General features: G+C 41.8%; 1 protein-coding gene and 1 long non-coding RNA gene across 7 annotated transcripts in view; both read right to left on the bottom strand.

The window, feature by feature from the left end:
- nfyc (nuclear transcription factor Y, gamma) overlaps window positions 1–16994 on the bottom strand; it is a 44742-nt gene extending 27748 nt beyond the window's left edge. For 5 of the 6 annotated variants that reach the window (XM_042309864.1, XM_024395296.2, XM_024395301.2 and 2 more), the window contains exon 1: window positions 16867–16993. In XM_042309864.1, coding sequence (XP_042165798.1) covers window position 16867 — 1 coding nt within the window. In that variant the 5' untranslated portion in view covers window positions 16868–16993. Of the gene's footprint in view, window positions 1–16866 lie in introns of all 6 variants that reach the window. The other variant, XM_042309873.1, reaches the window with a different exon arrangement.
- Window positions 16995–21584: 4590 nt separating this feature from the next.
- LOC112229459 lies at window positions 21585–23301 on the bottom strand. Its single transcript, XR_002950179.2, has 2 exons — window positions 21886–23301; window positions 21585–21809 (listed from the first exon to the last, which is right to left on the bottom strand). It is a non-coding gene; the product is annotated as an uncharacterized LOC112229459 (long non-coding RNA).
- Window positions 23302–23841: the final 540 nt, after the last annotated feature.

The raw sequence follows: 23841 nt of genomic DNA, 5'->3' as shown, positions 1-23841 counted from the left end.
AAAGGGTCTTCAAAAATAATTTTAAGTGCATTTCCAATTCTAAAGGTAGCTGATCAAATCAGGCCAAAAAAGGCACCTCAACAAATTGAGTTCATGTTTGTGGGTGGACAAGACATAGGACAATGTCAATAAACAACTATTGTTGTCTTGGCCCTAAAACTATGCTCCCGGACAGTTCTCGTTCTACAATTAAAATGTCATCATAAAACCATTTCAGCAATGTCATATAAATGCCCTGCTGTTATCTCGCCATGGGTTAAACGGACATTCAGCCATGCTGTTCTACGCACTAACGTTTACATTAGGATGAGCACACGCATGCATGGGTTGCTCTTGTCAAAAGTAAGGCACTATAGGAATAGGGTGCCATTTGGGATCCATAACAGTGTTTGGAGAACTGCATGTCTAAAGATCTGTCTAGCAACAGATTAAGGAAACGTAATGTCCTGGCAATGAAGTGTACTGAAGTGAGAGATTTAGGTGAGAGGAGGGGACAAAGCAATTTACTGAGAGTTGCTTTTAGCTGGCAGTCTGCATAGATGATGGTGGAATGACCTGAGGCTTATCCTGCATATTACTGCTGCAAATCCCCCATTGTACCGAGAAACAACAAGCCAGAGAGATAGAACACAAACCTGCTCCGTCACTGAACAAACCGGGGGGAGGGAGAGCCAAAAGGATGGAGAAGGATAGAAAGGAGAGAGCTGTTACAGGATGAGAGAGAGGGACAGAGAGCGTGAAAGAGGAGGGACAGAGAGAGGATGACAGAGAGAGGATGACAGAGAGCGAGTGAGGGGGGACAAAGAGGATGGACAGAGAGCGAGGAGGGACAGAGAGCAAGAAAGAGGGACAGAGAGCAATAAAGAGGAGGGACAGAGAGCGAGGAGGGACAGAGGATGACAGAGAGCGAGTGAGGGGGACAAAGAGGACGGACAGAGAGCGAGGAGGGACAGAGAGCGAGAAAGAGGGACAGAGAGCAATAAAGAGGAGGGACAGAGAGCGAGGAGGGACAGAGAGGATGACAGAGAGCGAGTGAAGGGGGACAGAGAGCAATAAAGAGGAGGGACAGAGAGCGAGGAGGGACAGAGAGAGGATGACAGAGAGCGAGTGAAGGGGGACAAAGAGGACAGACAGAGAGTGAAAGAGAATATGGACAGAAAGTGAGAGAGGAGGGACAGACACCATAAAACAACACTAGACACTATGGGAAAAAAAGTCTTCATTATCTAATCCTGGAATATATAAGGTCTGAGGTCATCTGCCTTTGGCCTAAAGAGCAGGAATCCAGACTTCATCAAAGCAATTGGAAATACAGACATTGTCATCCTACAAGAAACATGGTATAAAGGAGACAGACCCACTGGTTGCCCTCTAGGTTACAGAGAGCTGGTAGTCCCATCCATCAAACTACCAGGTGTGAAACGGGGAAGGGACTCAGGGGGTATGCTAATTTGGTATAGAACACACCTTACCCATTCTATTAAAATTTGTCAAAACAGGAACATTTTACATCTGGCTAGAACTAAATAAGGAAATAATTTCCACAGAGAAAAATGTCTGTGTGCTACCTACATACCACCAGTAGAATCCCCATAGGGGGAGATCAACAATTTCCAGGCCCAGGGACATGTACTTGTCTGTGGCGACCTTCATGCCAGAACTGGACAAGAACCCGGCACACAGGGGGACAAACACTTACCTGGAGGTAACAGCATTCCCTCCCCCATATGCCCCCCTATACAAAACTACGACAACATAACCAACATAAACAGGTCACAACTCCTGCAGCTCTGTCGGAATCTGGGTATGTACATTGTCAATGGTAGGCTTCGGAGGGGACTACTATGGTAGGTACACCTATAGCTGATCTCTTGGCAGTACTGTAGAGTACTTTATCACTGACCTCAACCCAGAGTCTCTTAGAGCATTCAGTCAGTCCAATGACAACCCTATCAGATCACTTTAAAATCACACTCTACTATGCTCAATCACGAGGCATCAAAGCCAAAGGAACTGAATAATATTAAGAAATGCTATAGATCAAATACACATGGTTAGCAGATGTTAATGCGAGTGTAGCAAAATGCCTGTGCTTCTAGTTCTGACGGTGCAGTAATATCTAACAAGTAATCTAACAGTTCCACAACAACTATCTTATACACACAAATGTAAAGGGATGGAATAGGAATATGTAGATATAAATTAGAGGTTGGCCGATTAATTAGGGCCGATTTCAAGTTTTCATAACAATCGGAAATCGGTATTTTTGGGTGTCGATTTGCTGTTTTTTATTTATTTATTACGTCTAGTTAAATAAAGATTAAATAAAGGCAAGTCAGTTAAGAACACATTCTTATTTTCAATGACGGCCTAGGAACGGTGGGTTAACTGCCTCGTTCAGGGGAAGAAAGACAGATTTTCACCTTGTCAGCTCGTTGGATCCAATCTTGCAACCTTACAGTTAACTAGTCCAACGCAATAACGACCTGCCTCTCTCTCGTTGCACTCCACAAGGAGACTGCCTGTTACGCAAATGCAGTAAGCCAAGGTAAGTTGCTAGCTAGCATTAAACTTATTTTATAAAAAACAATCAATCATAATCACTAGTTAACTACACATGGTTGATGATATTACTAGATATTATCTAGAGTGTCCTGCGTTGCATATAATCTGACTGAGCATACAAGCATACAAGTATCTAAGTATCTGACTTAGCGGTGGTAGGCAGAAGCAGGTGCGTAAACATTCATTCAAACAGCACTTTCGTGCGTTTTGCCAGAAGCTCTTCGTTGTGCATCAAGCATTGCGCTGTTTATGACTTCAAACCTATCAACTCCCGAGATGAGGCTGGTGTGACCGAAGTGAAATGGCTGGCTAGTTAGCACGCGCTAATAGCGTTTCAAACTTCACTGAGCTTCATCTGAACTTCACTTGCTCTGAGCCTTGGGGTGGTTGTTTCCCTTGCTCTGCATGGGTAACGCTGCTTCGATGTGGTGGCTGTTGTCGTTGTGTTGCTGGTTCGAGCCCAGGGAGGAGCGTGGAGAGTGACGGAAGCTATACTGTTACACTGGCAATACTAAAGTGCATCCAAAAGTCAAAGGTTAATGAAATACAAATGGTATAGAGGGAAATAGTCCTATAATAACTACAACCTAAAACTTATTACCTGGGAATATTGAAGACTCATGTTAAAAGGAACCACAAGCTTTCATATGTTCTCATGTTCTGAGCAAGGAACTGAAATGTAAGCTTTCTTACATAGCACTTTTACGTTATTCTCTAACACTTTGTTTTTGCATTATTTAAACCAAATTGAACGTTTCATTATCTACTTGAGGCTAAATTGATTTTATTGATGTATTATATTAAGTTGAAATAAGTGTTAATTCAGTATTGTTGCAATTGTCATTATTACAAATACATTTTTATTTATACGTAAAAAAAATAAATAATAATAATAATAAAAAAAAAATTAAAAAATTGGTATCGGCTTTGTTGGTCCTCCGATAATCGGTACCGGTACCGGCGTTGAAAAATCATAATCGGTCAACCTCTAATATAAATACCGTGGGGCAAAAAAGTATTTAGTCAGCCACCGATTGTGCAAGTTCTCCCACTTAAAAAGATGAGGCCTGTAATTTTCATCATAGGTACACTTCAACTATGACAGACAAAATTAGAAAAAAAAATCCAGAAAATCACATTGTAGGATTTTTTATGAATTTATTTGCAAATTATGGTGGAAAATAAGCATTTGGTCACCTACAAACAAGCAAGATTTCTGGCTCACAGACCTGTAACTTCTTCTTTAACCTTTTATAACTAGGGGGCGCTATTTTAATTTTTGGATGAAAAACGTTCCCGTTTTAAACAAGTCACAACATGTCACGAAAAGATGCTCGACTATGCATATAATTGACAGCTTTGGAAAGAAAACACTGACGTTTCTGGCACTGACAGAACTGATGTTACAGAAAAAACCCAGATAAAAATCCAATCAGGAAGTGCCGCATTTTTTGAAACCGCCTCATGGCAATGACTCCTTATATGGCTGTGGAGGAGCTAGGAGTCAGCTTACGTTTTCCATGTTTCCCCCAAGGTGTCTGCAGCATTGTGACGTATTTGTAGGCATATCATTGGAAGATTGACCATAAGAGACTACATCTACCAGGTGGTCGCTTGGTGTCCTCCATCGCAATTATTGCGTAATCTCCAGCTGCAGTATTTTTCCGTTTGCCTCTGATGAGAAACCGAATGCCAGGAATGATTTTTCATCGAATAGAATTGTGAAAAACACCTTGAGAATTGATTCTAAACAACGTTTGCCATGTTTCTGTCAATATTATGGAGCTAATTTGGAAAAAAGTTAGGCGTTGTAAGTGACTGCATTTTCGTTTTTTTTTCTTAGCCAAACGTGATGAACAAAACAGAGTCATTTCTCTTACACAAATAATCTTTTTGAAAAAAAATGAACATTTGCTATCTAACTGAGAGTCTCGTCATTGAAAACATCTGAAGTTCTTCAAAAGGTAAATGATTTTTATTTGAATGCTTTTCTTGTTTTTGTGAAAATGTTGCCTGCTGAATGCTAGGCTTAATGCTATGCTAGGCTATCAATACTCTTACACAAATGCTTGTGTAGCTTTGGTTGAAAAGCATATTTTGAAAATCTGAGATGACAGTGTTGATAACAAAAGGCTAAGCTTGTGTTGGAATATATTTATTTAATTTCATTTGCGATTTTCATGAATAGGAAACGTTGCGTTATGGTAATGAGCTTGAGGCTATGATTACGCTCCCGGATAAGGGTTTGGAGTCGCAAGAAGTTAAGAGTCTCCTCTGTCCTCCACTCGGTACCTGTATTAATGGCACCTGTTTGAACTTGTTATCAGTATAAATGACACCTGTCCACAACCTCAAACAGTCACACTCCAAACTCCACTATGGCCAAGACCAAAAGAGCTGTCAAAGGACACCAGAAACAAAATTGTAGACCTGCACCAGGCTGGGAAGACTGAATCTGCAATAGGGAAACAGCTTGGTTTGAAGAAATCAACTGTGGGAGCAATTATAAGGAAATGGAAGACATACAAGACCACTGATAATCTCCCTTGATCTGGGGCTCCACGCAAGATCTCACCCTGTGGGGTCAAAATGATCACAAGAACGGTGAGCAAAAATCCCAGAACCACACGGGGGGGACCTAGTGAATGACCTGCAGAGAGCTGGGACCAAAGTAACAAAGCCTACCATCAGTAACACACTACGCCTCCAGGGACTCAAATTCTGCAGTGCCAGACGTGTCCCCCTGCTTAAGCCAGTACATGTCCAGGCCCGTCTGAAGTCTGCTAGAGAGCATTTGGATGATCCAGAAGAAGATTGTCATATGATCCAGACGAGAATGTCATATGGTCAGATGAAACCAAAATATAACTTTTTGGTAAAAACTCAACACATCGTGTTTGGAGGACAAAGAATGCTGAGTTGCATCCAAAGAACACCATACCTACTGTGAAGCATAGGGGTGGAAACATCATGCTTTGTGGCTGTTTTTCTGCAAAGGGACCAGGACGACTGATCCGTGTAAAGGAAAGAATGAATGGGGCCATGTTTCGTGAGATTTTGAGTGAAAACCTCCTTCCATCAGCAAAGGTATTGAAGATGAAACGTGGCTTGGTCTTTCAGCATGACAATGATCCCAAACACACCGCCCGGGCAACGAAGGAGTGGCTTCGTAAGAAGCATTTCAAGGTCCTGGAGTGGCCTAGCCAGTCTCCAGATCTCAACCCCATAGAAAATCTTTGGGGGGAGTTGAAAGTCCGTGTTGCCCAGCAACAGCCCCAAAACATCACTGCTCTAGAGGAGATCTGCATGGAGGAATGGGCCAAAACACCAGCAACAGTGTGTGAAAACCTTGTGAAGACTTACAGAAAACGTTTGACCTCTGTCATTGCCAACAAAGGGTATATAACAAAGTATTGAGATAAACTTTTGTTATTGACCAAATACTTATTTTCCACCATAATTTGCAAATAAATTCATTAAAAATCCAACAACTTTCTCATTTTGTCTGTCATAGTTGAAGTGTACCTATGATGAAAATTACAGGCCTCTCATCTTTTTAAGTGGGAGAACTTGCACAATTGGTGGCTGACTAAATACTTTTTTGCCCCCACTGTATATGGATGAGAAGCATAGTCAAGATGCAATAGATGGTATAAAACACAGTATATACATATGAGATCAGTAATGTAAGATATGAAAACATTATTAATGTGGCATTATTTAAAATGACTGGTAATCCATTTATTAAAGTGGCCAATGATTTGGGTCTGTATGTAGGCAGCAGTCTCTCTGTGTTAGTGATGGCTGTTTAACAGTCTAATGGCCTTGAGATTGAAAAACAGCTTCTGTCTCTCGGTCCCAGCTTTGATGCACCTGTGCTGACCTCGCCTTCTGAATGGTAGCAGGGTTTACAGGCAGTGGCTTAGGTGGTTGTTGTCCTTGATGATCTTTTTGGCCTTCCTGTAACATTGGGTGCTATAGGTGTCCCGGAGGGCAGGTAGTTTGCCCCCGGTGATGTGTTGTGCAGACCGCACCACCCTGTGGAGAGCCTTGCGGTTGAGAGCGGTGCAGTTTCCATACCAGGCGGTGATACAGCCCGACAGGATGCTCTCAATTGCGCATATGTAAAAATTTGCGGGGGTTTTAGGTGACAGGCCAAATTTCTTCAGTCTCCTGAGGTTGAAGAGGCACTGTCACACCTTCTTCATCACGCCGTCTGTGTGGGTGGACCATTTCAGTGAAGTGGACACCGAGGAACTTGAATCTTTCCACCTTCTCCACTACTCTCCTGTCGATGTGGATAGTGGGGTGCTCCCTCTGCTGTTTCCTGAAATTCACGATCATCTCCTTTGTTTTGTTGACGTTGGGTGAGAGGTTGTTTTCCTGACATCACAATCCCAGGGCCCTCACTTCCTCCTTGTAGGCTGTCTCGTCGTTGTTGGTAATCACACCCACTACTGTTGTGTCGTCTGCAAACTTGATGATTGAGTTGGAGGCGTGCATGGCCACGCAGTTATGGGTGAACAGGGAGTACAGGAGGGGGCTGATCACGCACCTTTGTGGGGCCCCAGTACTGAGGATCAGCGACATGGAGGCATTGTTTCCTACCTTCATCACCTGGGGACGGCCCATCTTAAAGTCCAGGACCCAGGTGCAAAGGTTGGGGTTGAGGCCCAGGGTCTCAAGCTTAATGATGAGCTTGGAGGGTACTATGGTGTTGGATGCTGAGCTGTAGTCAATGAACAGCATTCTTACATAGATATTCCTCTTGTCCAGATGGGATAGGTCAGTATGTAATCTTAAGTGGGTATAGGGTGGCAGGAAAGGTGGAGGTGATATGATCCTTGACTAGCCTCTCAAAGCACTTCATGTTAACAGAGGTGAGTGCTACAGGGCGATAGTAATTTAGTTCAGTTTGCTTTGCCTTCTTTGGTACAGGAACAATGGTGGCCATCTTGAAGCATGTGGGGACAGCAGACTGGGATAGGGTGTGGTTGAATATGTCCAAACACACCAGCCAGCTGGTATACGCATGCAGCTAGGGATGCCATCTGGGAAAGCAGCCCTGCGAGGGTTAACACGTTTAAATGTCTTACTCACATCGGCCACGGAGAAGGAGGGGGAGCGCAATCCTTGGTAGCGGGCCTTGTCGGTGGCACTGTATTATCCTCAAAGAAGGTGAAGGTGTTTAGCTTGACTGGAAGCAAGACGTCGGTGTCCGTGACGTGGCTGGTGTTCTTTTTATAGTCCATAATTGCCTGTAGAACCTGCCATATGAGTCTCGTGTCTGAGCCGTTGAATTGCAACTCCACTCTGTCCCTATATCGACATTTCGCTTATTTGATTGCCCTGCGGAGAGAGCAACTACACTTACTTTCGGCCATATTCCCAGACATCTTTCCATGGTTGAATGTGGTGGTTCGCGCTTTCAGTTTGGTGCTGATGCCGACATCTATCCACGGTTTCTGGTTAGGGTAGGTTTTAATAGTCACAGTGGGTAAAACATCTCCAACACACTTCCTTATAAACTCGCTCATCGAGTCAGCATATAAAACAATGTTATTCTCTGAGGCTTCCCAGAACATTTCCCAGTCCACATGATAAGGGGGGTAGTATACACGGCTGTGACTATAATCGAAGAAAATTCTGTTGGGAGATAATGTGGTCGGCATTTGATTGTAAGGAATTCTAGGTCAGGTGAACAGAAGGACTTGAGTTCCTGTATGTTGTTGTGTTTACATCATGAGTCATTAATCATGAAGCATACATCCCTGCCCTTCTTCTTGTGGTGGTTGTACCGACTCAGACAACATATCCCGAGAGAGCCATGTTTACGTGAAACAGAGAATGTTACAATCTCTGATGTCTCTCTGGAAGGCAACCCGGGCCCTAATTTCATCCACCTTGTTGTCTAGAGACTGGACACTGGCGAGTAATATACTCTGAAGCGGTGAGTGGTATGCACAGCCACTGCGTCTACCTCTCCTGCGTCGAGGTTGTTTTGGGTCGGCCTCTGGGATTAGATCCAATGTCCTGGATGGTGGTCTGAAAGAATTATCCGGTTCAGTAAAGTTGTATTCTGGTCGTAATGTTGGTAAATTGACGCCGCTCTTATATCCAATAGTTCTTCCCGGCTGTATGTAATAACACTTAAGATTTTCTGGGCTAACAATGTAAGAAATAATACATAACATAAATAAAAATACTGCATAGTTTCCTAAAGAGTCAAAGTGAGGCGAGCATCTCTGTTGGTGACATCTTGCAAAAAGATGGAAGGAAAGTGTGGAAATCTACCAAAACACAATTAGGCAACAACAAATTCAAACCCTTCAAGACAATTTCCTGGACAAAACGTTTCACTGTAATAGTGATGGTGTAAACTTCACAGTAAAAAACCTAAACAGTATTATTTGACCTCTCAGCTTCCCTGTCAAATCGAAAAATGTAAAGCAGACAACACAGGTGTGGCTGCTTTGTCTGATGTATTGTTGTCTCTACCTTCTTGACCTTTGTGATGTTGACTTGTCCAATAATGTTGGTACCATGTTTTTGTGCTGCTACCATGTTGTGTTGTCATGTGTTGCTGCCTTGTTATGTTGTTGTCTTAGGTCTCTCTTTATGCAGTGTTGTGTCTCTTGTTGTGATGTGTTTTGTCCTATATTTATATTGTATTTATTTTTTTAATCCCAGAACCCCATCCCCGCAGGAGGCCTTTTGCTAGGCTGTCATTGTAAATAAGAATTTGTTTTTAACTGACTTGCCCAGTTAAATAAAAAGGTGAAATAAACAAAAAAAGAAAAAAAGAAAATGAACAACAATGACAAATTGTTTCATGAAAAAATGCAAAAACCTAAGAAAGAAATTGAAAAACCTATTGGCCGATATTAGCTAAAAATGCCAACACCGGCACTGGCCCAATGTGTAGTTTAACACCAATGTGCAAAACCGATGGCAAAGCTGGCATGCCTACCCAAAGTAGGTAGATGACGTAATAACGCCACGAAAAATACAGCAATGCACAGTAAAAGCAGAAAAATATTAAGTGCACACTTCAACAACTAAACAAGTTCAAATCGAGCCGTCATTTGAAAGAGTAAGAATTTCAGCGAGGGAACTCAAAGGCTAATTCCATTAATGCCAAGATAAATGGAATTCATTGCCCTTGACAATCAACCGTTCTCTGTCGTGGATGTTGGCTTTCGCCAACTGGTTGAGCACCGGCACACACTACCAAGTCTGAGCTATTTTTCAGATGTTGCCCTACCGGAGTTGCACAGTATTGTTGAAACACGTACATGAGCTACTTGCTATGGGCGTCACTGCTATTAGCTTCACAACTGACATTTGGACCAGCGATGACAGCCCCATGAGCATGCGGAGTCTGACAGCACAGTGGGTCGACAAGGATTTGGTACTGAGGAAAGCCGTATTACATGCCCAAGAATGTGGAATTCTCTCTGAGCCTCTTTGCTGTGTCGCCACCACGCTCGATGCTAGGTACAAGGACCACTACTTCGATGCAGAAAAGAAACAGGGTTTACGTGAAATGTTACATACACAGCTGGACAAGATGGAAACTCAGTTGTGCACCGGGGCCGCCCACTCCTCTTTCTATTCTGGTTTCTGGCCATTTTGAGCCTGTAATCGAACCCACAAATGCTGATGGCTCCAGATACTCAAATAGTCTGAAGTCGGACAGTTTTATTGCTTCTTAAATTAGCACAACAGTTTTCAGCTGTGCTAACATAATTGCATAAGGGTTTTCTAATGATCAATTAGCCTTTGAAAATTATAAACTTTGATTAGCTAACACAACGTGCCATTGGAACACATACGCCTATGTCGATATTCCATTAGAAATCAGCCGTTTCCAGCTACAATAGTCCTTTACAACACTAACTATGTCTACACTGTATTTATGATCAATTTGATGTTATTTTAATGGACACATTTTTGTTCGGCTTTTCTTTGAAAAACAAGGACATTCTAAGTGACCCCAAACTTTTGAACGGTAGTGTCCATCAAAGAATTGGTGAAGGCAATAGAACAGTCTGCAGAATCCGGCCTCACCCTGCTAGAATCTGAAGTCAAATGTCTACTATTTGCTGATGTTCTGGTGCTTCTGTCCACAGCAAAGGAGGGCCTACAGCAGTATCTAGATCTTCTGCAAATATTCTGTCAGACCTGGGCCCTGACAGTAAATCTCAGTAAGACAAAAATAATGCTGTTCCAAAAAAAGGTCCAATTGCCAGGACCACGAATACAAATTCCATCTTGACAACATTGCCCTAGAGCACACAAAAAACGACACATACCTCGGCCTAAACATCAGCGCCACAGCTAACATCCATAAAGCTGTGAACGATCTGAGACAATGGAATTAGTGCCTTCTGTGCCATCAAAGGGAACATAAAATTCAACATACTAATTATTATCTGTCTAAAAAAATACTTGAAAGAGTTATAGAACCCATTGCCCATTATGGTTGTGAGGTCTGGGGTCCGCTCACCAATCAAGACTTCACAAAATGGGACAAACACCAAATTGAGACTCTGCATGCAGAAATCTGCTAAAATATCCTACAACGTAAAACACCAAATAATGCATACAGAGCAGAATTAGGCCGATACCCGCTAATTATCAAAATCCAGAAAAGAGCCGTTAAATTCTCAAACCACATAAAAGGAAGTGATTCCTAAACCTCCCATAACAAAGCCAGTACCTAAAGAGAAATTAACCTGGAGAAGAGGTCCCTAAGCAAGCTGGTCCTGGGGCTCTGTTCACAAACAGACCCACAGAGCCCCAGGACAGCAACACAATTAGACCCCAACAAATCACGAGAAAACAAAAAGATAATGCTTTCCAATGTGTCAAGTAATTAACAAAAAAGAGCAAATTAGAATGCAATTTGGCCCTAAACAGAGTACACAGTGGCAGAATACCTGACCACTGTGACTGACCCAAATTTAAGGAAAGCTTAGACTATGTACAGGCTCAGTGAGCATTGCCTTGCTATTGAGAAATGCCGCCAAAGGCAGACCTGGCCCTCAAGAGAAGACCGACTATGAGCACACTGCCAACAAAATGAGGAAGAAACTGGAGCTGCACATCCTAACCTCCTGCCAAATGTATGACCACTGAGACTAGAGGTTGACCGATTAATCGGAATGGCCGATTAATTGGGGCTGATTTCGGGAATCCGAATTTTTGGGTGGCGATTTTTATATATATATATTTTTACACCTTTATTTAACTAGGCAAGTCAGTTAAGAACACATTCTTATTTTCAATGACGGCCTAGGAACGGTGGGTTAACTGTCTCGTTCAGGGGCAGAAAGACAGATTTTCACCTTGTCAGCTCGTTGGATCCAATCTTGCAACCTTACAGTTAACTAATCCAATGCAATAACAACCTGCCTCTCTCTCGTTGCACTCCACAAGGAGACTGCCTGTTACGCAAATGCAGTAAGCCAAGGGAAGTTGCTAGCTAGCATTAAACTTATCTTATAAAAAACAATCATAATCACGAGTTAACTACACATGGTTGATGATATTACTAGATATTATCTAGCGTGTCCTGTGTTGCATATAATCTGACTAAGCATACAAGTATCTAAGTATCTGACTGAGCGGTGGAAGGCAGAAGCAGGCGCGTAAACATTCATTCAAACAGCACTTTCCTGCGTTTTGCCAGCAGCTCTTCGTTGTGCATCAAGCATTGCGCTGTTTATGACTTCAAACCTATCAACTCCCGAGATGAGGCTGGTGTGACCGAAGTGAAATGGCTGGCTAGTTAGCGCGCACTAATAGCGTTTCAAACTTCACTCGCTCTGAACCTTGGGGTGGTTGTTTCACCTGTTCTGCATGGGTAACGCTTCTTCGATGTGGTGGCTGTTGTCTTTGTGTTTTTGGTTCGAGCCCAGGGAGGAGCGAGGAGAGGGACGGAAGCTATACTGTTACACTGGCAATACTAAAGTGCTTATAAGAACATCCAATAGTCAAAGGTTAATGAAATACAAATGGTATAGAGGGAAATAGTCCTATAATAACTACAACCTAAAACTTCTTACCTGGGAATATTGAAGACTCATGTTGAAAGGAACCACCAGCTTTCATATGTTCTCATGTTCTGAGCAAGGACCTTAAACGTTAGCACATATTGCACTTTTACGTTCTTCTCCAACACTTTGTTTTTGCATTATTTAAACCAAATTGAACATGTTTCATTATTTACTTGAAGCTAAATTGATTTTATTGATGTATTATATTAAGTTAAAATAAGTGTTCATTCAGTATTGTTGTAATTGTCATTATTACAAATACATTTATTTATTAAAATCGGCCGATTAATCGGTATCGGCTTTTTTGGTCCTCCAATAATTGGTATCGGTGTTGAAAAATCATAATCGGTCGACCTCTAATTGTCGACACACGTTTTCCTCAGATTACATACAGACCCAAAGTTTATCAAATCCAATTTTGATAAACTTCCGTGCCATCTCAGCAGCAAGATGTGACAAACACCACTGTAAATACAACCTATATTTATGTTTATTTTCCCTTTCGTAACTATTTGCACATCATTACAACACTGTATATAGACATACTTATTCTTTTGGGACTTGTGAGTGTAATGTTTACTGTTAATTTTATTTCACTTTTTTTTTATTACCTATTTCACTTGCTTTGGCAATGTAAACATATGTTTCCCATGCCTATAAAGCCCCTTAAATTGAAATGGAATTGAGAGCGACTCAATGTTCCCTTTTCTATTTTGGTACAGCGAGAACAGGGGAACAGAGTAGAGCTGGGAACAGAGTAGAGCTGGTAGCAGGCTGGTTAATGATTATAGAGCAGCTAGACTGCACATAGATTATTCCATTCCAGCGATAGCCAACTATGGCGGTGCAGGCAGGCTCTTCTACACCCAAACCTCCTCCACGAGGACACCTGACAAGGTCACTCTGCAGCAGAGACCTTCCCATTACTTGTGGTGCCTGGGACATGTTTGCTTACAGTCGCTGTTTAGAGCCAAACACACACAAGCCGGGGTATCACTTTCACAAACAAACAGCAGAGAAGAGCCCTCAGGGCTGCCGGGCTAAGTCATGCACGCACACAACTGCATAAACTAGGCTTACCTACACAAAAACATGCACACACACGGGCTACACACAGTTTGTCCATCCTAAATTTGGATGATAAACAGTCTCACTGGCTTCAATCCTGTCTGCGCTCAAAAGGAAAAACTGATTCTAGATGTTGATAGTTTAGTAATGGGGCATAAATTAACGATATGCATGTTCATTTTCTGATTACATTGTAATGGTGCATTTACACTGGATATCAAGGTCAAGTTGAAAGTTATGAAGCTAACAGCTGCTGTGATAGTTGGGGGCCTACCTGCAGCAACGCAGGAAAAAGCAGGGCAGAACTTAGCTCTCGAAAACCTTTTTTAGCGGTTAGCTGCATGAAGTACAATTGCAACCCTGTGTTTCAACATTTAGAAATAATAATCCTTGCTTGCAAAACAGTTATTGAAAAACATGTGCTGATATCTCCCTTATTGTTCATAACAAAGAGAAAGAATCTTTGAAATTAAAAAGATACACCTACTCTAGCAGTTTTGAACAGATCCATACTGTGTGTGCCTCCAGTTGAAGAACTACACTTCATCCCCAGTTAGCTTACACACAGGTGTTCAAAGCACACATAGATAACTAATTAGCACAGGTGGAGGCCTGTCTTCCATCTGTCTTCCGTAAACAAGCACTGTAACATGGAGATATGGCCGTGTGCGAACACTAACCCTATAAAAAAGGTATGTAGTAATTCAAGTTTGATTTTTGATAATTATTTATAGCTGATATGAAAGATATGTACGTTCCTTATGTTTCCAAAACCGCACCGCAAGTGATGCATTTTAAAGTTCAGAACAAGCGTAGAGGGCCTTAACGAAACTCCCCGGCCAGAAGATACTATCGTCAATAGGCACTAAAGGTAGTTAGCATCCATGAATGGGTTAGGCAGAACTGTACCGTCAGTAAAATACTGCATGCTTTTCTTAGACCCGTTTCAGGCACCACCTTAATGTATGCTCCTGTTTGCATTTAGAGAACAGATCCTTCCTGTATAGAGCTGTGCTTGGTGTGATAGCCATGAAATTACTTTGACACCCCCTGCTCTAGATTGAGAATTTAGGCTAGTTGGTGGATGGTGAGAACATGAAATAATCATGTAAAATAGCCCAACAAATATTGTACCCTTAATAGTCAACCAGGGAATTTCCTTAGACACTGAACAAAAATGTAAAAAGCAACAAGTGTTGGGTCCCATGTTTCACAAGCTGAAATAAAAGATCCCAGAAATATTACATACGCACACAGCTTATCCCGCTCAAATTTGTTTACATGCCTGTTAATGAGCATTTCTCATTTGCCAAGATAATCCAGCCACCTGACAAGTGTGGCATATAAAGAAGCTGATCATTACACAGGTGCACCTTGTGCTGGGACAATAAAAGGCCACTCTAAAATGTGCAGTTTTGGCACAACACAATGCCACAGATGTCTCAAGTTGAGGGAGCGAGCAATTGGCATGCTGACTGCAGGAATGTCCACCAGAGCTATTGCATAATAATTTAATGTTTATTTCTCTACCATAAGCCATCTCCAACCTCATTTTAGAGAATTAGGCAGTACGTACAACCGACCTCATAACCGCAAACTACGTGTAGCCACGCCAGCCCAGGACCTCCACATCTGGCTTCTTCACCTGTGGGATTGTCTGAGATCAGCCACCCAGACAGCTGATGAAACTGAGGAGAATCCGTTTGTGGAGAAAAACTAATTCTGACTGGCTGGGCCAGGCTCATCCATGGCTGCGCCCCTGCCTACTTATGTGAAATCTGTAGAATAGGGCCTAATGAATTTATTTCAATTGACTGATTTCCTTATATGAACTGTAACTCAGTAAAATCGTTTTAAAAGTTACATGTTGCATTTATATTTGTGCTCAGTATAGTTAGTTTTGGATTGTACAGTACATAGGCTGCTACAGTACTCTCCAAATTGCATATTGAAACAGGTATTGCATGGAATGATTTTCTTTCCATCACATAGTTTGAAGCAATTATAAATTGGCAAGATAGCAGAAAATGCTGTTTATCATGCTGCTCAAGGGATAAGGCACAGACTTCAAGTCCTCAAGTATTTTTAGAGTCAGTGCGCTCATAGTGTGATTCACAATAACTGTCAGTCAACACACTGGAATGTAAACAATGAACATGATACATATCTCGGTGTAATGGGCATTAGCAAAATGTGAGAAAGATGTCTGTTGTAATTTCAGATTTGAGTGAGTTCTTTATTGATGCCTTCAGCCTCCTGCCTGTATTCAGACAAACTACGTTAGCTAATAAACGGTAGATGGCCCAAATGTGTCTTCTTGTACATAGCTAGCTAATTGTTTGTTCAAGCCAACAACATGCAACACTGACGATAAACATTTAACGTTAGCTACCTATTATTAACAAACTAAATCATTTTTGGAATGAGCAAAAACTATCCTAACCAGTGATAGACAGCAGACCCGACCGCTTGTTTACAGTTGAAGCAAGCGGGTCGGATCTGCTGGCTAAACCAGCAGCTGTTTAGCTTAGCTAGTTAACTTAGACAGTAACACGGTGTGATCATTTATTGTTAGTCAAACGTGGGGAGACACCGGTAGCTAACAGTTACCTAGCATATAACAAGCGCAACCTGGACAAGGGAAGAGAGACATGGAAGACGATGATACGCTCTACAGTGGCCTGTGATACTGTTTATTCGCCACTGAACAAAAGGAAGCGATAAATCAAAGGAAAGTTTACAAAGCTTTGCAAAGTTGGGGAAAGGCTCTCTAACCAATAAAGACTACGTTTGGATCTGTCCTTCAGACCAATCAAACCTCGGACTAGATTCCACCAATCAAGGTTTCTAAGGGTTCAGTTCGTTGTGAAACTGACGCCATTCGGGATCTACCAAAAATCGCCAGTCGTACGAGACAGAGTTTAGACAAGAGCCAAAATGGCGGACTCAGTGCGGTAGTTTCTTAAACGCCTCTGTTACTTTCAGCTGGCCACCAATAAGCTGCTCAGAGAGCGGGGAGGGAAATGGCGCCTATGTTCATCTTCCAAAACAATCGTCTATTGGACAAGACGAGCAACTGGAAATTAGCAAAGTTATAGCCCCAATTCCATAGCGACACAGTATGCTTTCACATATAGACATTAACCATGTATATCAATTGATTTTTACTCACTTTGTTTTACGGGTTCGCAGTGAAGTTCAGCTCAGCGTATTATTTATTTTATTTCAGTAGCAACGGGAAACAAGATGGCTGCCACGTACTTCTGCTCGAACCGGAAACTGTGCTACGTTGTCAACATTGCGCACTGACGTCAATGAACATCAAATCCTGAGCCTGGGAAGTAAGACGTTTTTTAAATTTTTTTATAATTTTGCATGCCCAATTTTTCAGTTTTTGATTTGTTAAAAAAAATTGAAATATCCAATAAATGTCGTTCCACTTCATGATTGTGTCCCACTTGTTGATTCTTCACAAAAAAATACAGTTTTATATCTTTATGTTTGAAGCCTGAAATGTGGCAAAAGGTCGCAAAGTTCAAGGGGGCCGAATACTTTCGCAAGGCACTGTATATTTAAACATCCAGGCCCAGCTCCCCTGGACATAGGCCAGGCCCAGTCTCCCTGGACATAGGCCAGGCCCAGCCTCCCTGGACATAGGCCAGGCCCAGCCTCCCTGGACATAGGCCAGGCCCAGCCTCCCTGGACATAAGCCAGGCCCAGCCTCCCTGGACCCAAGCCAGGCCCAGCCTCCCTGGACACAAGTCAGGCCCAGCCTCCCTGGACACAAGTCAGGCCCAGCCTCCCTGGACACAAGCCAGGCCCAGCCTCCCTGGACACAAGCCAGGCCCAGCCTCCCTGAACACAAGCCAGGCCCAGCCTCCCTGGACACAGGCCTCTGCAAAGTGCACTAACACTATTGGCACAGATGGTAGTGTGGTTGCCTTGTGAGCCTGGTAGTGTGCTTGCCTTGTGAGCCTGGTTTGAAACTCTGAACCTCCTTTATCCCTGCCTGAAGGAAGGTGCAGCAAAAAGACACTTACAGAGGTCCCAAGCTCATTGACAATCAGTGAGTCAAAGGAACATGAAATCACTTAGCATTAGCAACCAGGGTGTCCTCTTTCTGTCAGGAAGGAAGGGAGACTCAACCGAGAAAAACAGGTTCAGCTGTCTATCAGCAATGGATCAGTGTGACCAGCAACCTTGCTATCAGCATTACAGATAAAGATGGGGTTAGGATCCGAGACGTTATCACATACTGTAGTTAGGTCCATAATTATTGGCATCCTTGATAAAGATGAGCAGAAAATACTATATAAAATCAATAAGATGAGATATGTTGTATGCTAAAAAAGGGGGGGAATTACATTATGCTATACAATTGCTCAGAGAAAGAGATTTTGTTCAACACAAGTAATAGAAAAACAAATTACTACTTTCCGGCTACCCGGATAAAGCACTAAATAAACTTCAGTTAGTGCTAAATACGGCTGCTAGAATCCTGACTAGAACCAAAAAATTTGATCATATTACTCCAGTGCTAGCCTCCCTAAACTGGCTTCCTGTCAAGGAAGACTCATCTCTTCAGTGGGTCATATGATTGAGTGTAGTCTGGCCCAGGAGTGTGAAGGTGAACGGAAAGGCTCTGGAGCAACGAACCGCCCTTGCTGTCTCTGCCTGGCCGGTTCCCCTCTTTCCACTGGGATTCTCTGCCTCTAACCCTATTACAGGGACTGAGTCACCGGCTTACTGGTGCTCTATCATGCCGTCCCTGGGAGGGGTGCATCACTTGAGTGGGTTGAGTCACTGATATGATCTTCCTGTCTGGGATGGCGCCCCCCCCCCCTGGGTTGTGCCGTGGCGGAGAACTTTGGAGGACCTGAGCCCTAGGACCATGCCTCAGGACTACCTGGCATGATGACTCCTTGCTGTTCCCAGTCCACCTGGCCGTACTGCTGCTCCAGTTTCAACTGTTCTACCTGTGATTATTATTATTTGACCATGCTGGTCATTTATGAACATTTGAACATCTTGGCCATGTTCTATTATAATCTCCACCCAGCACAGCCAGAAGAGGACTGGCCACCCCACCTAGCCTGGTTTCTTTCTAGGTTTTGGCCTTTCTAGGGAGTTTTTCCTAGCCACCCTGCTTCTACAGCTGCATTGCTTGCTGTTTGGGGTTTTAGGCTGGGTTTCTGTACAGCACTTTGAGATATCAGCTGATGTAAGAAGGTCTATATAAATACATTTTAAATTATGAAAAAGATATGGGTCAAAATTATTGGCACCTCTGTTTTCAATATTCATTTTTATGAAATGTTTTAGAGATTGAAGAACACATTGGGAGGTATTTTAGACCATTCCTCCATACATAATATTTCCTGATTTTGTGGTCAATTATCCATTTCTTTGTGAATTTTTTTTGTGCTTGGGGTTATTGTCTTGCTGGAAATCCACTTGCGGCAAAGTGTCCACTTGCAAGATCCACTTGTGACAAGAGGCATAATATTTTGGGCTAAAATGTCCTGCTACTTGGTAAAGTTCATGATGCCGTTGACCTTGAGGGGCAGGACCAGCCTGACAGTAATTGATTTGGGCCGGGCTCGGACTTGCCGCGCTGTGTTAAAAAAATGACATTGAGTGCCTGTTGGCGCAAGTTGTCTCTCACTCTTCCCTGCTGCAGCGACCAGGGACCATAGCACAGCAGCAATATTTATCGCGCTGCCCGTGGTGATGAAGCTGCAGCAAAATTACAGGTATTTCTTACTTCTTTTGTCTCTGAAAAGATCTGTTACCAAAATCCCAAATTTGTTTAGGAAAAACGTTCCCTAATTCCCTCAAACCTTGCTCTCTTTGCGTGACACATGTATGCATCGTATGTATGTGACCAATGGGGCATGACCTGTAGCATATCATAATCAGGTCAATAAATTGGTTATAATAAACTCCAACACCATAACACATGGCAGCATAAACGATGTGGAGGACGGGAAAAATAAACTTGAAACAGAAGAATGTTTACCGGTTGCTCAGGATAGAAAGGGGAAATCCAATGTGTGGAATAAATTTGACTTAGTTGTGGAAGCTACTGGAGATCAAGAAAAAGGAGGCTATATGAGCAAGCGCTGCCTGCATATGATGTGTACCAAACAGGTGTTCAGATTACAATATTTAAACAGAACGGTGTGAACTACACTAAATAAAATATAACTGTACCGGAGAGTCTATTCTAACGAAAAAAAAGGTAAAGCCTTTACTAATGTAAAGACTAAAACAGTTGCATGCATTCGTGAATGGAATTGCCAACATGTTGCAGTTTATTTATTGTTTAGGCTAATTATTCAAGGCTCCCCTTGTTATGTCATTTTAAAACCTAAAATGCTTGATTGCATTTCAAAGTATGAATGACATTAACAAATTATTGATTGATGCAGTAGCCTATAGGCTTTCTTGAAATATAGGCCTTAGTAAGGAACGGGAAGTAAGACAGCTAAACAAGATGCACTTTTAGGCCTACAGCTCGAAGGCTGTTATACAAGGCTGCTATACTAAGCCTACTAATGATAATGACATTACTTATTATTATAATGATGATTATAATAATAATTATAAGAATATCAAGAAAAGGAGGTATAGGAGCAAGAGCTGTGTGTGTAGCCTATTATGTGTGACTAACAGGTGCTGTTATATTACCATATTTCTGACCATTTGGAACAGTGTAAACAACACTGAATACATTCTAAGTAATACCAGAGAGTATGTTGTAACGATCTTTTTTTTTAAAGATAAAACACAGCCGAAATAGTTTTATCCGACATGTTGCAGTTGAGTGAGGCTTGAAGCTTACATAATCAGTAGGCTATTAAACAAACCCTCAAACATATATATATATATATATATATGGATGATTTATAAAGCCAGGCACATTTAACAGTTAGGCTATTGATTATAGACCTAATTAAGTTGGGGTTTCCTCTCTCCTCTATTTTCTTAGATAATTAGGGCAAGGGATTTTCTCTTCTTACTCCTCTGCTGCCTGCACCGCATTGTTCTCAACACCAATTGGCTGGGTAGCTTCGCTATTATGCACATAGCAACATGGTCCAGGAAAAGACGCCAGCTCAACGGCGCTCTGAAGATTATGTTTCAGAACAGCAGATACGACCGCTATCCAACGCAGGAGAAAGCGCATTTGTTATAAAATAATATGTTTTATTATTAGTGTTGCACAACCATATACAATTTCAGTAGCACGTCGTAGAGTAATGGGGATGCGTGTCCTCAGCAATGGATTAGTCCACTGAGACATGCGTGAATCGGACGGGTGTCTTGTGTCCATTTGCTACTGCTCAACTAACGAAATTTCAGTCGACCCAGATCTTATCGACCCAAAAAATCAAGCCGTCGATTAAATCGGGTAACGCTAAACTACTCCTGGGCTAGGATAAAAATACTTCCTGTTTTTACTGATTGACCAACTTCCTCCCCATGTTTCTGTTCCAAATGCTATACCACCACCTGCTGAACTGGTGGTCATATTGCTTTGACATTGAAATCAAATTGTATTTGTCACATGCTTCGTAAAACAACTGGTCTAGACTAACTGTAAAATGCTTACAGGTCCTTTTCCAACAATACAGAGTTAAAGATAAAACATAAATAGTGACACGAGGAATAAATACAGGGTGAATAACAATGAGTAAAAATACCATGGCTATATACAGGGAGTACCAGTACAGAGTCAAAAGCACAGTATTTTTAGAGGGCATTATTTGTCATTATAAGTATATTGTGTTAATGTGTACCACATACACATTTTAAAATTACAAATAATAATCACCCCAAAAATAAATCATGCTGGATTGATGCTGACAAAATAACAATACATCTTGATAAATTCTCCTATGTTTGGCTGTTTATTGGGTTTTGAGAACAACACATTACAACAATTTGTGTTTCAATGAAGACTTACAAATCATTGACATAAGTTATACGGAGTAGTTTAGCAAAGTGTGCCCCTTCAAGTTCTTCAAAGAGCATAGCTGTCACAGGCGGCTGAAGAACCTTCAGTAGAGGTTATAACCAGGGGGCAGTAGGGAATACGGTAAAAGAGCATAGCTGTCACAGGCGGCTGAAGAACCTTCAGTAGAGGTTATAACCAGGGGGCAGTGGGGAATACGGTAAAAGAGCATACAACACTGATGTCTCCACTTGCTTGTTCCAATATGGGAAAGGCTTCAACTATTACGGAGACATCTAACTTCTATAGAGATGCATCTGCAATGAGACCCAGGCATTTTTTTGGAATGACTACCATGCACTCTTAGAAAAAAAGGTTCTGGATAGAACCGAAAAAGGGTTCTATTTCTTGCTTCATACTGTATATGGCACTCCATATATATGGGGTTCTTCACTGAACCAAAATGGGTTCCATATAGGTAACCAATTTCAGTTCTATATAGAACATTAAGGGGTGCCATATTGGAAGCAAGCATAGTACCCTTTTTGGTTGTATCCAGAACCATTTTTTTAAAGAGTGTGTCTTGGCCAGTCCATAATGACGATACAAGACTGACAGATAAAAAACTATTAGTTCCTAGGATTTACATGCAACTTTGTCTATGTGCTAAAACAAAGAAAGAAATTGGTTACTGCTTTAAGAACAATGTTTACAATGAACGTTTTTGTTTCCCTAAAGAGCTTTCTCCAAAAAAGTCAAACATATTCAAACGTGTTACTTTTACATTTTCCAACTTGTCCATTTCCTTTTCAACCTGATTTCACAATTAAATCTGGACAAAATAACTTTTCTGAACAGGCTTAATTATTTTAAGGCCATTTATATAGAACTTGAACAGTAACAGTCCCTGCTATTAGTGAAGCCCCCGAGAACAAGATCTAAAACCTAGTGAGCTGTGTCCACATAATGGGAATACGACTTAGAGCAGTTATAAAAGAACGCATAAAGATGATAATTGTTCGTTATCAAAATACTGCAGCTGATTATAATGATACCAAACTGAGGGGATGTATGCATTGGGACTACTGCAGTATACCATTTCCGGTGCTATCTAAATTCACTATAAATACAAAAATAATATCACAACAATATCTTTCCGGCCATTTTGAGGAGTTTGGGGTTAGGCGGATAGGGGAAACAGAAGAGGAATATCATGGGAACAGAGGAGGCTGGTGGGAAGAGCTATAGGAGGATGGGCTCATTTTAATGGCTGGAATGGAATAAATGGAACAGCATCAAACATATGAAAACCACGTTTGACTCCGTTCCAATTATTCCATTCCAGCCATTAGAATGATATTGTCTTCCTATAGCTCCTCCCACCACCATCCTCTGCATGGGAACACTGTCAGTGAAAGTGAAGGCAGTATATGTATTCAGAGGAAGAGCAGGTGGGAAGAAAGAGAGTGCATTAGGTATGGAAAACATTGGTCATACCCTTCATTTAATAGCATTAGATGTGGACGCAAATGATACAGTGCATTCGGAAAGTATTCAGACCCATTGATTTTTTTCCCCTACATTTGGTTACGTTACAGCCTTATTTTAAAATGGATTAAATATTTTTTTCCCTCAGCAATCTACACATAATACCCCACAATGACAAAGCGAAAACAGGTTTTTCTACATTTTTGCAAATGTATCTATATATAAATATATATAAAACGTATTTACATAAGTAATCAGACCCTTTGCTATGAGACTCCAAATTGAGCTCAGGTGCATCCTGTTTCCATTGATCATCCTTGAGATGATTCTACAACTTGGAGTCCACATGTGGTAAATTCAATTGATTGGACATGATTTGGAAAGGCACACAACTGTCTATATAAGGTCCCACAGTGCATGTCAGAGCAAAAACCAAGCCATGAGATCGAAGGAATTGTCCATAGAGCTCCGAGACATGATTGTGTCGAGGCACAGATCTAGGGAAGGGAACCAAACATTTATGAAGCATTCAAGGTCCCCAAGAACACAGTGGCCTCCATCATTCTTGAATAGGAGTTTGGGACCACCAAGACTCTTCATAGAGCTGGCCACCCGGCCAAACTGAGCAATCGGGGGAGAAGGGCCTGGGTCAGGGAGGTGACCATGAATCCTATGGTCACTCTGACAGAGCTGCAAAGTTCC

Source organism: Oncorhynchus tshawytscha, linkage group LG31, assembly GCF_018296145.1.
Source record: "Oncorhynchus tshawytscha isolate Ot180627B linkage group LG31, Otsh_v2.0, whole genome shotgun sequence".
Taxonomy (NCBI): Eukaryota; Metazoa; Chordata; class Actinopteri; order Salmoniformes; family Salmonidae; genus Oncorhynchus; species Oncorhynchus tshawytscha.
This window is presented reverse-complemented; position numbering and strand designations above follow the sequence as displayed.